The 16,271-nt window shown below is 42.1% G+C and overlaps 1 protein-coding gene across 1 annotated transcript in view; it reads left to right on the forward strand.

Moving 5' to 3' along the window:
* LOC141070536 (uncharacterized) overlaps positions 1-16,271 on the forward strand; it is a 148,495-nt gene that overhangs the window by 12,667 nt on the left and 119,557 nt on the right. The window contains 2 exon segments of the mRNA XM_073559548.1: positions 939-1,029; positions 15,353-16,268. Of these exon segments, the coding sequence (XP_073415649.1) occupies positions 939-1,029; positions 15,353-16,268 (1,007 nt within the window).

A 16,271-nucleotide genomic window follows, 5' to 3' on the forward strand; every position in this document is an offset into this window, starting at 1 on the left:
GGGCTTGAACTGTGCTGTGGCTCGCACTTTGACCGCGACCACAATCCCCGGATTAAGAACCCTGTGTAGGGTATTGGAGATGAACTGTTGCGTCAAGACTCCACCGGACCCTCGCTCACCCTAGTACTCCACCGGAACAAGTCTTCGCTGACTTTATTCTCCTGTTGTTTTCCACATTACTTTAATAACCCTGCATAACTGCTCAACCACGTGTGTGGAGTATATTCCTGTTAAAGTAAATACGTTAACCTTTGATCTGTCTCCCGTCTGTCCCTGCATCCCGCAACCCGCTCACAAGTGTGCTGTTCATTGCACACATGTACAACACAAAGACTATAAAGATGACTCTCTGAATGAGGCCAAATAAATCAGCTGAACAACTGTTTGACTAAAGACCTCATACACTTAAGATAGTTGTCAGCTGGCAAACTGAGCTCTTTTTTGTTTTCAATGAGAGAACTGCTACTAGATTTGTCTGCTGATGGTTTATCTCTTGGAGAACAAAAGGATCTGCAGTCTGCAATCAGACATTATTATCTGCACTGATATCATCAGTCAGGCCTCGATACACTTTAAACTGTCAGCGAAATCCCTTGGTATCAGCATGTTAGGAAGACATTACTTTAATGTGTATGGGTGGCCTTTACTACCTAATAAAGGGAATATGCACCCTTAGGGTACATGCACACAATGTATTTTACCCGTTTGCAAATCCGTTTTTCGGATGACTTCCAGACAGAATCCACGTGAAAATGACATCTTGTGCACATACCCTTAGTCTGTCTTACCAGTAGGGAGCATGGCGTGACCATTTAAATTGCCTAGGGCCCATGAATGCCAAATATGGTGTATTTTTTGGTTGCCATATTCATTTACTATTTCTGTTTTTCAAATTGATTTATACAACTTCTCCATCTGTGACTTTTACAATCTTCCAGGGTAAAGATCTGCCCCTTATTAATACTACAGAGACATATGTGAGGGGTGATGAGCGGTGTAAAGAGGAGATTCCTACAGAGAACTGCACAGGTGAGTAGTGACCACTAAATGCAGAGAAGTCACAGGTTCTACTCAGTCCCTGGATGGATGTTTTTTATTTGACTTTTACACATATGGATTTCTTGCTAAAACAAAACAAACAAAAAAAAAACTTTTAACATTATTTTATATAGTTGTCTCTCTGCTTTAGGAGGGATTCTTCTGTGTTCATAGTCTTGTCTAACCCCGGACACTGCTCAGTGGATGTCTCTAAATTTATTTTTGACACTTGTCAGTGTTGGGAATTTGAACTCAGGACCCCAATATGGAAGGCAGAAACATTACTAGTGAGCCATAGGCTGCACTGCTATGTACACGATACATTTCTCAGCCTGAAAACTGCAGCATTATTATTATTAATTATTATTATAGGGATGGTTGAGGATACAGTAGGCGAGGATAGAGCTGGTCGTGCAGCGGTTAGGTGGATCGGTGGTTACTGCAGGTTGTAGGCTTGTCGGAAGAGGTAGGTCTCCAGGTTCCTTGTGAAGGTTTCCATGGTAGGCGAGAGTCTGATATGTTGTGGTAGAGCGTTCCAGAGTAGGGGGGATACACGGGAGAAATCGAGTGAATGCTAGCAGCAGAGGTAAGAAAAGTCTGTGTGGAAAGTTGGGTTACGTACTTATGTGATACCCGCTGCAGTAGCATTCTTCTTTACAAAAATAATATTCCAGTATATAACTGACGCAGTTGTTGTTGGAACGGTAAAAACGATCTCATGATGCAGAACTTTCCATTCTTAAAAAATATCGGAGCCCAGACAGATTCCGCAAGAAATGGGACAACTCTGCTTCTGATTGCATTGCTTGTACAACACATCAGGTTTGAACATAAATCCTGTTTGGAACAGAAAAAAGAAAACTCACAAACAAAAGTGTGAACACGGCCCGAGGCTGTCAGCGAAAAACTGGAGACTTCTGTTTTTCATTACATTTGTAGGGGAAACTTTCCCGTTCAAGTGAATGTGTCTGTGAGAAACACTGGTAACACTCAGATGTCATCCGTGTTGTCATCTCGGTGCTGTCCATTCTTCACTGAGAAGTTGATATGAGAGGCTTTGACAAACAAAAAACTGGATGACACACAGATTTTAAAACAAAAACAGACGGAGGGACCAAAAACGGATCCAACATATTGTAGCAAAAATTGTATTTTAACTTGTTAAAAAAATAAACAAAAACTGAGTCAGCTTTCTTGTTTCTTGAAAAAGAAACTTTCTGAGTTCCAAAAATCCAAAAGCTTCTACTGCACCTAAAAGAAAGTGGTGACCTGCTGAAGGTGAGAGGAGGGGTCTGCACTTTACTCTTAGCACACACACTAACAAAGAGTGTACAACCCTGATTGTAATCTTTTTTTTTTTTTCATTTTAGTTTACTGACTTCTAAGGTTACAATGGCACAGTCTACATCCAGGGGTTTAATTGACCAAGAAATCGAAGCAATCATTTTTGATAGTGATGAAGACAGTGAACTTTCTTTGTCTGATGAAGAGTACATGCCACCAGCTAATGTCTCTACTTCATCGTCCAGTGATTCTTCAGATGATGAAGAAGTAATGGATCCAGCAGAACATACAAATAGAACATCCAAAACTAATGTTTTTTGGAACAGTACTGCTGAGGTTCTTGGACGAACCCCATCACATAATATTGTAAGAGTTGCTCAAGGAACTGTAGGAATTCCACAATTCTTGTCCAAAAGAGATATGTTCTGTAAATTTTTTTCAGATGATATTGTAGATGAGGTAGTTTTGTGTACTAACTTAGAAGGAAAACGTATCGCTTCAGGAAGAAAAGAAACATGGAAAAATATAACAGAAGAGGAACTGTATGCTTATATTGGCCTTACTCTTCTGGCAGGGAGTACAAAATCATACGATGTTCCTATCAGAGAACTCTTTATGAACCCTTTTTCAGATCCACATTACAAAGCTACAATGTCAGTCAATAGATTTGAGGATATTCGGAGAAGCCTTCGTTTTGGATCATTTTGGATCATACAGATGAGCGGCACTCATATGTCTGGATTCTTTTCATGGACTTTAGCTCAGCGTTCAATACCATTGATCCGAATTTACTTCATAAGAAAATGGTAGCTCTTGGAGTCCCTCTCAACTTATGCTTGTGGATTTATAACTTCCTGACAGCCAGGATACAGAGTGTAAAAGTTGGACCATTCACTTCGGACACCTTGGTCACAAACATCGGGGCACCTCAGGGGTGTGTTTTGTCCCCGTTACTGTTTTCTCTCTATACGAATGATTGCATCTCTTCAGCAGACTCAGTAAAAATCTTGAAATTTGCCGATGATATGACACTGATTGGTCTCATCAGGGGAAATGCTGAAGACTTGTATCGGAGTGAGGTGGAAAGAATATGTGACTGGTGTAAAGCCAATAATCTTGTACTCAACACTAAAAAAACTGCTGAGATGGTTGTGGATTTTAGGAAAGATCAACATGAGATACTTCCAATCTACATCCATGACGAAGTGGTTCTTAGGGTCACAGAGACCAAATTCCTTGGTGTTATCATCTCTCATGATCTTAAATGGGGGAAAAACGTGGATGCTGTTATAAGAAAAGCACAACAGAGGATGTTCTTCCTGCGTCAGCTGAAAAGATATGGTTTGTCTAAGAATCTGCTGATCTTATTCTTTAATGCTGTCATCAGATCTGTGATTTGTTCCTCTCTGATAGTCTGGTATGGGGGAGCCACTGCGCATGACAAACTCCGCTTACAAAGGACTTTCAGAACAGCAGAGAGAATTATAGGCTCCCCCCTTCCTAAAATCCAGGATCTTTATGATAAGAGTATTCGATCCCACGCATTGAAAATTTCATCCGATCCCTCTCACCCGGGACACTCCTCATTCCAACTACTCCCTTCAGGACGTCGCTTCAGAGTCCCCAAATGCAGTACCAACCGCCATATGAACAGCTTCTATCCACTCTCTGTTCAACAATTAAATCGTCATGTGTAGACTATATACTGTATCTGTCTTGTTAGATGTTACTTGTTGTATCTGTTGTTATATATTATGTTGCCTCTTTGCCACAAAGAATTCCTTGTATATATGTAATATGTACTTGGCGATAATAAATTTGATTGATTGGTTTTGATGACAAGAGAACTCATCCTGTCAGGTTGGAAACAGATAAATTAGCCCCCATTAGCTACATCTGGAATCTTTTTATCAAGAACTGTACTAAGCATTACCATTCTAGTGACAATGTGACAGTGGATGAGCAACTTCTTGCATTTAGGGGACGTTGCAATTTCATTCAGTATATGCCCAGCAAACCTGCTAAATATGGTATTAAAATTTTCTGGATGTCTGATTCTACAAGCTATTATGGAATGAATGGTCTGATTTACTGTGGCAAAGATGTTGACGCTCCAGTCCAGAAAGACCTATGTTCTGACGTAGTAAAAACACTTGCGAAACCAATTTTCTATTCTGGAAAAAATATAACAATGGACAACTACTTCACCAATCTTGAACTGGGCAATTTTTTGCTTCAGAAACAACTTACACTTGTTGGTACAATGAAGCAAAACCGCAGAGAAATTCCTCCAATCATGAAGCACAATCAACATCGACAACTTTATGATAGTGTATTTGGTTTCTGCAATCAAGTGACAATGGTGTCTTATAAAGCTAAGAAAGAAAAATCTGTGATATTACTGAGTACAATGCACCGTGATGGAAGTATAGACACCAATAACAGGAAACAGAAACCCGAAATCATCTTGCATTATAATAAAACCAAAGGAGGAGTGGACAAGATGGACGAAATGATTGGAGAGTATACATGCAAGAGGCAGGCAAAACGTTGGCCTGTACTTTTTTATAATATGCTAGATGTGTCAGCCCTCAATACCTATATTGTTTATAGTGAAACTCATCCAGAATTCCATGCCAACAGAAAGGACAAGAGACGTCTATACTTGACAGAACTTTGCTATGAACTTTTAATGCCTAACATGATGGAGAGAAGCAGAACAAAATGCTTACAAAGGCAAACAGCAGAAGATATGATCCGATGTGGTATACGTTTTCAGGAACATCCAGAGCCAAGAGATAAAAAAAGAAAGCGATGTTATATTTGTCCAGCAAAGAAGGACAGGAAATCCGAATGTGTCTGTACTACTTGTGGACAAAATGTCTGCAAGGAGCATTCTTCCAAACAGATAACGTGTGAAAGTTGTTGCGGTCATTAGTAAAGTAGAAAAGGAACCTTTGAAAAAAGATATTCCTGCAGCATGTTTACTGCAACTTTTATACAAAAAACTTTTAGACAAAAAAAACATTATTATAAAGAGTTATATCGAATGCGTATATTGGGCGTTTTAAGCCCGTTCAGTTACTCTTTTGGTTTTTTTTTGCACATAGTAATGTTTTGAATTATTCACATCTTAGGCTGTGTTCCCACTGGCTCTGGGGTCTGCCAGGAGGTGATCCGTAATGGATCTGATCTCTTGGTAACTCCAGTTAAGGCTGCTGGAATGCCGGGATTCCGCTAGCCTTAGCTGGGGTCACCAGGAGGTCAGATCCATTACAGATCTCCTTCTGGCAGACACCAGCGCTAGTGGGAATGCATCGTTACTTTGCAATTTTCAAATAAGCTTTGAAAATTATTTTTGTTTGAGTTATTCCATTTTATTTGCACACAGGCCTAAAAGGCCCCAGGTATGTGAAAGTGTAGATTTTTATGGTCATGCGTTATATGGTTTTAAGGATGTGCCCATTTTCGGTCCTTAATCCCTTAGTGACGGAGCCAATTTGCATGTTAATGACCGGGCCAATTTTTACAATTCTGACCACTGTCACTTTATGAGGTTATAGCTCTGGAGCACATTAATGGGTCCAGTGAGTCTAAGATTGTTTTTTCGTAACATATTGTACTTCATGATAGTGGTAAAATTTCTTCGATATGGCTTGTGTTTATTTATGGAAAAAAACGGAAATACGGTGAAAATTTTTAAAATTTTGCAATTTTCAAGCTTTTAATTTTATGCCCTTAAATCAGAGAGATATGTCACAAAAATACTTAATAAATAACATTTCCCACATGTCTGCTTTACATCAGCCCAATTTTGGAACCAAAATTTTTTTTTTATATTAGGAACTTATAAGGGTTAAAAGTTGACCAGCGATTTCTCATTTTTACAACAAAATTTACAAAACCATTTTTTTAGGGACCACATCATATTTGAAGTCACTTTGAGAGGTCAATATGACAGAAAATACCAAAAGTGACACCATTCTAAAAACTGCACCCCTCAAGGTGCTCAAAACCACATTCGAGAAGTTTATTAACCCTTTATGTGCTTCACAGGAACTGAAGCAATATGGAAGGAAAAAATTAACATTTAACTTTTTACAAAAATTTTACTTCTGACACTATTTTTTTTTATTTTGTCAAGGGTATCAGGAGAAAACGAACCACAATATTTGTTGTGCAATTTCTCCTGAGTACACCGATACCCCATGTGTGAAGGAAGACCACTCTTTAGGCGCATGGCAGGGCTCGAAAGTCAAAATTGGCTGGAATTGAGATTGGACGCCATGTTGCATTTGGAGAGTCCCTTTATTTCAGAACCAATTTTTTTTATTTTCACAAGTGTAAAAAGTGAAAATAAACCACAAAATTTGTTGTGCAATTTCTCTTGAATATGCCGATACCCCATATGTGGGGTCAAACAACTTTTTTTATGCGCACGGCAGAGCTCGCAAGGGAAGAAATGCCGCTTGACTTTTTCAACACAGAATTGGCTGGAATTGAGATCACCATGTTACGTTTGCAGAGCCCCTGATGTGCCTAAACAGTGGAAACCCCCAACAAGTGGCACCATTTTGGAAACTAGACCCCTTAAGGAACTTATCTAGATGTGAGGTGAGCACTTTGAACTTCCAAGTGCTTCACAAAAGTTTATAACGTAGAGCTGTAAAAATAAATCATTTTTCTTTCCACAAAAATGTTTTTTTGCCCCCAAATTTTTATTTTTACAAACATAACAGGAGAAATTAGACCCCCAAAGTTGTTGTGCATTTTGTCCTGAGTACGCACATACCCCATATGTGGGGGTAAACCACTGTTTGGGCACACGGCAGAGCTCAGAAGGAAAGGAGCACTGTTTGACTTTTTCAATGTAGAATTGGCTGTAATTGAGATTGGACGCCATGTCGCATTTGGAGAGCCCCTGATGTGCCTAAACAGTGAAAACCCCCCACAAGTGACACAATTTTGGAAACTCGACCCCTTAAGGAACTTATCTAGATGTGTAGTGAGCACTTTGAACCCCCAAGTGCTTCACAGAAGTTTATAACGCAGAGCAGTGAAAATACAAAATCATTTTTTTTCTCAAAAATGATTTTTTTAGCCCACTATTTTTTATTTTCACATGGCTAGCAGGAGAAATTGGACCACAAACATTGTTGTGCAATTTGTCCTGAGTACATTGATACCTCATATGTAGGGGGTACCACGGTTTGGAGTCATAGGAGAACTCGGAAGGGAAAGAGCGCTATTTTGGAATGCAGACTTTGATGGAATGTTCTGCGGGCGTCATGTCATGTTTGCAGAGCCCCTGATGTGCCTAAACAGTAGAAACCCCCCACAAGTGAACTAGTGTTGGAAACTAGATCCCTGAAGGAGCTTATCTAGATGTGTGGTGAGCAGTTTGAACCCCCAAGTGCTTCACAGAAGTTAATAAACGCAGAGGCGTGAAAATAAAAAATCTTTTCTTTCCACAAAAGTGATTTTTTTAGCCCCCATTTTTTTTATTTTCCGAAGGGTAACAGGAGAAATTAGACCTCCAAAGTTGGTGTGCAATTTGTCCTGAGTACGCTGATGCCCCATATGTTGGGGTAAACCACTGTTTGGGCACACGTCTGGACTCGGAAGGGAGGGAGCACTGTTTGACTTTTTGAACGCAAAATTGGCTAGAATCAATGGTGGCGCCATGTCCCATTTGGAGACCCCCTGATGTGCTTAAATAGTGGAAACCCCTCAATTCTAGCTCCAACCCTAACCCCAACACACCCCTAACCCTAATCCAAACCCTAACCCAAATTCCAACCTTAACCCAATTTCCAACCCTAACCCAAATTCTATCCCTAACTCTAATTCTATTCCTAACTCTAACTATCCCTAACCCTAATTCTATCTCTAACCCTAATTCCAACCCTAACACTAATGGAAAAATGAAAATATATCATTATATTTCCCTAACTAAGGGGGTGATAAAGGGGGGGGGGTTATTTACTGTTTTTTTATTTTGATCACTGTGATAGGGTTTATCACAGTGATCAAAATGTACATTGAATTAATGAATGGAATCTGCCAGCCGGCAGATTCGGCGGGCGCATGACGCATGCGCCCGCCATTTTCTTCCCGGACAAAGATGGCAGCGCCCACCAGAGGATGCAGGAGGGCCCGATGACCACCAGGAGGTACCCGGGGGGGATCGGGGACCCTATTTCTCTATCCTCTGACATGCGATCACATCAGAGGAGAGAGAAATTAAATACAAAATCGCTGCTTTTTTTTGCGGTCGCCGTTTATACGGTTAATAACGGCGGTCGCAAAAGCGGGGTCAGTCAAAGGGACCTGAATCATGCCGAGACCCCAGAGAAAATCCGACTCTGGGGGGCGCTCTATACTTTTCCCACAGCGCCGTTAATTAAGTGTAGTTTGATGGAGATCGTTTGTGAACAGCAGTTTTCAGCTCTTCCACAGATTCTCGATTGGATTCAGATCTGGACTTTGACTTGTCCATTCTAACACCTGGATACGTTTATTTGTGAACCATTCCATTGTAGATTTTGCTTTATGTTTGGGATCGTTGTCTTGTTGGAAGACAAGTCTCCATCCCAGTCTCAGGTCTTTTGCAGACTCACAACAGGTTTTCTTCAAGAATGGTCCTGTATTTGGCTCCATCCATCTTCCCATCAATTTTAACCAACTTCCCAGTCCCTGCTGAAGTAAAGCCGGCCCAAACCATGATGCTGCCACCACCATGTTTGACAGTGGGGATGTTATGTTCAGGGTGATGAGCTGAGTTGAATTTGCACCAAACATATTGTTTGGCATTGTTGACAAAAAGTTCGATTTTTGGATTCATCTGACCAGAGCACCTTCTTCCACATGTTTGGTGTGTCTCCCAGGTGGCTTGTTGCAAACTTTAAATTACACTTTTTATGGATATCTTTGAGAAATGACTTTCTTCTTGCCACTCTTCCATAAAGGCCAGATTTGTGCAGTGTATGACTGATTGTTGTCCTATGGACAGACTGTCCCACCTAAGCTGTAGATCTCTGCAGTTCATCCAGAGTGATCATGGGCCTCTTGGCTGCATCTACGATCAGTCTTCTCCTTGTTTGAGATGAAAGTTTAGAGGGACGGCCGGGTCTTAGTAGACTTGCAGTGGTATGATACTCCTTCCTTTTCAATATGATCACGGGCAGCACGGTGGCTCAGTGGTTAGCGAATCCCACCAAGGACAACATCTGCAAGGAGTTTGTATGTTCTCCCCGTGTTTGCGTGGGTTTCCTCCGGGCACTCCGGTTTCCTCCCACACTCCAAAGACATACTTATAGGGAATATAGATTGTGAGCCCCATCGGGGACAGTGATGAAAATGTGTGCAAACTGTAAAGCGCTGCGGAATATAAAAATAAAAAATAAAGATTATTAATATGATCGCTTGCACAGTGCTCCTTGGGATGTTTAAAGTTTGGGAAATCATTTTGTATCCAAATCTGGCTTGAATCTTTTCCACAACAGTGTCACGGACCTGCCTGTTGTGTTCCTTGGTCTTCATGCTCTCTGTGCTTCAAACAGAAGCCTGAGACTATCACAGAGCAGGTGCATTTATACGGAGACTTGATTACACACAGGTGGATTATATTTATCATCATTAGTCATTTAGGACAACATTGGATTATTCAGAGATCCACATTGAACTTCTGGAGTGAGTTTGCTGCAATGAAAGTAAAGGGGCCGAATAATATTGCACGCCCCACTTTTCAGTTTTTGCATTTCCACAAAAATTTAAAATAACCAATAAATTTCGTTCAACTTCACAATTGTGTTCCACTTGTTGATTCTTCACCAAAAATTTACATTTGGTATCTTTATGTTTGAAGCATGATATGTGGGAAAAGGTTGAAAAGTTCCAGGGGGCCGAATTCTTTCGCAAGGCACTGTATCATGGCTTATATTTTGCGTGAGAAGCTGTAGTTTTCAGTTCTGCTATTTCTGGTTGCAAACAACTTTTTGGTAACATTTTATGTCATTTTGCGATTGTATGAGCAAAATCTAACAATTCTGTTGAATTTTTTATTCTTTTGACATTCTTCATGGAAAGTTAATGGTATAATTTTAAAGTACAAGTCAACTGCAGCACTTATTCAACAGATGGGTGTGAGAAATATATTCTGTGTGCTGTCCATTGTTTGCAAGTTTTTGCTTGTCGACCATCAGGCAGTGTGTGGGTGAGGTTATGGTAAACAGCCTCAGAAAGTTGAGAAGGAAGGAGCTGAGCTTGTTCTGTGCTAGTTCATGAGAAATCAGAACACACAATGTGACCAGTGCTGGGGAAACACCCCACCTTACCAATGGATAATGTATAAACATAAAAGCGATGACTAAGCCCTGAGGGTTTCTGATAGAGGAAAGTTCAATGCTAAAGGCACCCTAAAGACAACCTTAGGCCGGTTTCACACATCCTGATATTTCCGGTACCGGAAAAAACAATACTGGAGATATCAGTGTCCGTGTGTGCAATACTTGCAGCACACGTTTGGCAACTGTATGCCACCTGTGTGCCACATCAGTACCACATGTATAGGCGACTGAAAAGCAGCGGTACAGTTAGCGCTATTTCCCGGCTCGGGGTGCTGAAGACCACTTCGCATCATTCTTCGCTGCTCTGCCGGCGATCAATGCGAACTGTGGAGAATGATGGCACGGTCCAGGTTGAAAACTATTAATCTCCAGACATGGATTATGGCGTGGGACAGAACGACCGGCAGGTGAGGGATTTTGTTGTTTTTAATTTTTGGTTTATTACAGGAGATTAGGGATTCAATGGAATGGGAGTAAGGTGAGTATAACTGTGTTTGTTATTTTTAGATAAAAATGGAAAAGTTTGTTTTGTTTTATTTTTAATAAAAGTCTTTATTCTGTCTGTGTCTTTATTTACCACACAACTATAGGATTCGTAATGGATAGGTGTCTGTCTTATAGATGCTTCTCCATTACTATGCCGTGGGCTTGATGTCACAGACAATACAAAGGTGACATCAACCCCACAAATATGAACCCCACTTGCCATCGCTACAGGGCAAGTGGGAAGAGCCAGGCAAAGCGCCAATTGGCAGATCTAATAGATGTGCCTTTTCTGGGTGGCTGCGGGCTGCTATTATCCATAGCCCCTTTCCAGCCTGAGAGTACCAGCCCCCAGCTGTCTGCTTTATCAAGGCTGGTTGTCAAAATTGGGGGGGACATAATGCTGTTTATTTAAATGATTTATTTATATAATTGAAAAAAATCAGAGTGGCGACCCCTCTTTTCTTGATAATCAGCCTTGTTAACACTGACAGGTGAGTGTTGCAGCCCCCAGCTGTCAGTGTTACCTGGCTGGTTATCAAAAATACCGGGGGACACATGCCATTTTTTAAATTTATTTATAGCGCAAGCAAGAGCTGATGAATACTCCCATCCGCTGCCGCCTGCTCTCATTGTTATTAGCCGCAGCAGGTGTAGGATAATAGGAGTAATAGTCCTATCATCCACCGCCTGCTGTCGCTGTTATCAGTTGAATATAAGGCCGGGGTCACACTTGCGAGTGCAATGCGAGAAACTCACGCAAGTCTCTCACATCAATACCCGGCACTGCTGCAGGCGGTTCGGACCGGATCGTTCAGCTGCATAGAAAGACATGCCGTGCACACTCTGGTCCTGAGTGCCAGCGGAAGTGCCGGGTATTGATGCGAGAGACTCGCGCAAGTTTCTCGCATTGCACTTGCAAGTGTGACCCTGGCTTAACTCTCATCATTCTCCCCTGCTTGTGCTGATCGCTGGTAGAGCACGCGAGAATGTTGTGATCGGTCTTCTGCAACCAGGCGACGGGGAACAGTGCTAACTGTACCGCTGCTTCTCAGGCACCGACACACGGATGACATCCCTGTGTGTCATCTGTGTGCACTTGTGTGGGACGTTTTGCGGCCCGTGCTGCTGGTAAAAAATGGACATGTTAGCATATTAGCATATTTTGGTCTGTGGAAACACACTGACATGTGCACAGACCCATTTATTTGAATGGGTCTACGTGTGTCAGTTTCTCCGGTACGTGTGAAAACTGTCGCCACACGTACCAGACACACTGACGTCTGAAAGAGACCTTATTCTGGAAGTACATGGACATATGAATGTGAGAAGGTGGCCTTAGGGAGATTATTTTACAAATAACAGAATTACACCGGAGATCGCGGTACGGGTAGACACAGAATGCATACCGCAATCTCCGGCGCCATACTTACATACTTACCTGACCGGGAGGAGCGTTGCTGCGGCGCTTCTCTTCTCGCCGGAGACCGGGACAGGGGTGCGCATCAGAATCGCACATGCTCATAGCGCTATCCGGCGACATTTTACTGAAGATACATTTGCAGTGTGTCTTCAGCAATATGGCGCCGGACAGCGCGTTATGGGCATGCGCATACTCCGGCGCCACACTCCTCCCCCGGCCTCCGGCAGAACGGGACAGCGCTGGAGCACAGGGAAGAAAGGGGAGTATAATTTTTTTTGTTTTTTTTTGGTATGTGTGTAGTTTAATAGTGCTGAGGGGACTGTTATGATTGGGTCACCGAGGAGGAAAACAAGACCAAGCTAAGCTACGGAAAACCAGAGAGGTTGGTAACTAAGCGGATTGCAGACCTCAGATCCTATCCACACAACTAGCAGTAGCCGTGGAGCGTGCCTACGATGATTCTAGACGCCTCGACAGAGCCGGAGAACTAAATAAGCCTAAAGCAAGAAAAGGGGAAATCTAAACTGCCCCAGAGCAGACCCCAAAGGAATAGACAGCCCCCAAGCATATATTGTTGGTGAGACAAGATGAAAACACAAACACAGGTAGGAAAATAGGCTGAGCAAACGATGAGGCCCACACTAACTAGAAAGGACAGGAAAGGAAAGACACTGTCTGCAATCACGCAAAAAAATCCCTGCAAAAATGTCCAACACTTCTGATAGCAAAAACTCTTAAGTCACTAGACTTCTACCACTATATCAGCACTCTGGCATATTCTGAAAGCAGAGCAAAAAGAGGCCAATATAATAAGGGACAAAAAACAAACTGACACAAACAGTAACATAAGGATGGAAATTCAGCACAGCCCCAGACGGGGCTGGCTGACCACACAAAACTGAATAGACAAAACCAAATCAAATGTGAACAATAGCAAAGAACACTTAGCTTGAGCATGCAGGGACTGAACTGGAAACTAAGACCTCAGGAGGCAGGAAAAATCACCAGCAGGGATAGAGAGTCGGCTGTCTTAAATCCAGTCAGAGACTCCAGATGTCCAATCGTCGTCCTCATTATCAGGTGGCAGGCCTCTGTCAATTAGATCAGCTCCATTACCTCCTGTAACCACTAGAGGGGGCCCGGAAAGAGAACTCGCGACTCCTCTGTCAATACAACCAGCTCCACTACCTTCACTAGCAGCCAGAGGCAGGCCAGAAAGTGAATTCACAACGGGACCATACATATCCGGATAGGGGGATGAGAGGTAGCATGCATACCAGGATAGGGGGTGAGGGGACCATGCATATCAGGATTGGGGGGTGAGGGGACCATGCATATCAGGATTGGGGGTGAGGGACCATGCATACCAGGATAGGGGGTGTGAGAGGACCATGCATACAGGATAGGGGGGTTAGGGGACCATGCATTCCAGGATAGGGGGTGATAGGGCCATGCATACCAGGATAGGGAGGTGAGGGGACCATGCATACCAGGATTTGGAGGTGAGTGGACCATGCATTCCAGGATTTGGGGGTGAGTGGACCATGCATACCAGGATTGGGGAGTGAAGGGGCCATGCATGCCAGGATTGAGGGGTGAGAGGGACATGCATACCAGGACTGGGGGGTGAGGAGACCATACATACCAGGATAGGGATGATGGGATACCATGCATACCATGATTGGGAGTTGAGGGGACCATGCATACCAGGATGAGGAATGGGGTGCCATGCATACCAGGATTGGGGGGGTTGAGGGGACCATACATACCATAATAGGGATGAGGGAGCCATGCATACCATTGTAGGGATGAGGGGGCCATGCATAGCAGGATAGGGATGAGGGGTACCATACATACCAGGATAGGGACGAGGGGTACCATGCATACCAGGAAGGGAGGGGGGCAGCACATACCAGGATGGGTTCAATAGCTAGTACATAATAAGGCTACATTCCTGTTTCTATGTGAAGTGTCGGTGTGCTGCCAGGATTTTTTTCTTGGACAGCACACAGACCAATTGAGTATGTCTTCCAAAACGAATCAGAACTAGATATGCTTTGGGTTGCTCAAATCTCATTCTCAGATCTATGATCTTCACGGATATGTGAATGGATGTATGAAATTCTATGAGTCCACGTGCTGTCCGATGAAAAAATCAGGGAGCAAACGGGCAATTCACAAAATTGTGATCATGTGGCCTAAGGGAGGTTGTGCAAGAAGCCTTAGTCCCTGTACTGTGCCCTCTCCCCCCACACTCATTCATTATAAGTCTGACCGACGCAAACCTGGAAAAGCAGTTACGAGTAGTAATATCACTAATATCACCTAACATCACTCGCCTCACCAAAGAGAAGCAGCTCCAGCCATTACATAAGGGGTGAGTTAATTAAATGTTTAACCAAATAAAGCAGGGTAATTTTCAAGTTGATAGTCTTGCACTGTCCCCAAATGATGGTATAAATATCTAAATGGAATTGGCATAAAAAAGATTCTCACCCCTGATATAACTGGTAATGATTGGTGACAGGCGAAGAGAAACATGAACCTATGGAGAACATGAATCCTACAGACAAGTGAAAAATGGGAATGGCAGAACCTGGAGGCTTAAACTATTAATCCAATAGTCATTGCATTCTGTTCTACTTTCTTGGTTAAATAGTAAATTATTTGTATTACAATTTGCATGAAAAATGTAGAAAAATGTATAATATTGATATGATTTTGTTGTAGTAGTAGTAGTATTGGAAAATAATAAAATAATTTTTATTCTTGACAGATGACTGTTCCAGGAGCTCGGTGGGACATCTGATACTTTCAGATTTCGCAACAGATGATCATGGTCTTTCACCAGCTACATATGAAGAACATGCTATTATCCCCAATACACCTCAATCCCTTCTGAGAAAAAGTCTTTCATCTGATCATTTTCAACAGGTCATGTCTACTGCTTCATCAATGACCAATATGCAAAACAAAAGTCATAGGAGGACTAATGAACATGAAATAGCTCTTAAAGAGAAGAAACCATTTTCATGCTCAGAATGTGGGAAATGTTTTAATAGGAAAATGAATCTCATTACACATCAGAGAATTCACACAGGAGAGAAGCCATTTTTATGTTCAGAATGTGGGAAATGTTTTAATAGAAAAATTAATCTCGCTACACATCAGAGAATTCACACAGGGGAGAAGTCACTTTCATGTTCAGAATGTGGGAAATATTTTGTACGGAAATCACATCTTGTTATACATCAGAGAACTCACACTGGAGAGAAGCCATATTCATGTTCAGAGTGTGGGAAATGTTTTATAGAGCAAGCACATCTTGTTAGACATAAGAGAACTCACACAGGGGAGAAATTATTTTTATGTAAGGAATGTGGGAAATGTTTCACAGTGAAAGCACATCTTGTTAGACATCAGAGAACTCACACACAAGAGAAGCCATATTCATGTTCAGAATGTGGGAAATGTTTTAATGAGAAATCACATGTCATTGAACATCAGAGAACTCACACAGGGGAGAAGCCATTTTCATGTTCAGAATGTGGAAGATGTTTTACAAAGAAATCAACTCTTGTTGCACATCAGAGAATTCACACAGGGGAGAAGCCATTTTCATGTTCAGAATGTGGGAAACTTTTTACAGTGAAAGCAACTCTAGTTGGTCATCTAAGGACACACACAAGAAAGTA

Source organism: Dendrobates tinctorius, unplaced genomic scaffold (genome assembly GCF_039654945.1).
Source record: "Dendrobates tinctorius isolate UK_male_01 unplaced genomic scaffold, ASM3965494v1 ptg000014l, whole genome shotgun sequence".
NCBI lineage: Eukaryota > Metazoa > Chordata > Amphibia > Anura > Dendrobatidae > Dendrobates > Dendrobates tinctorius.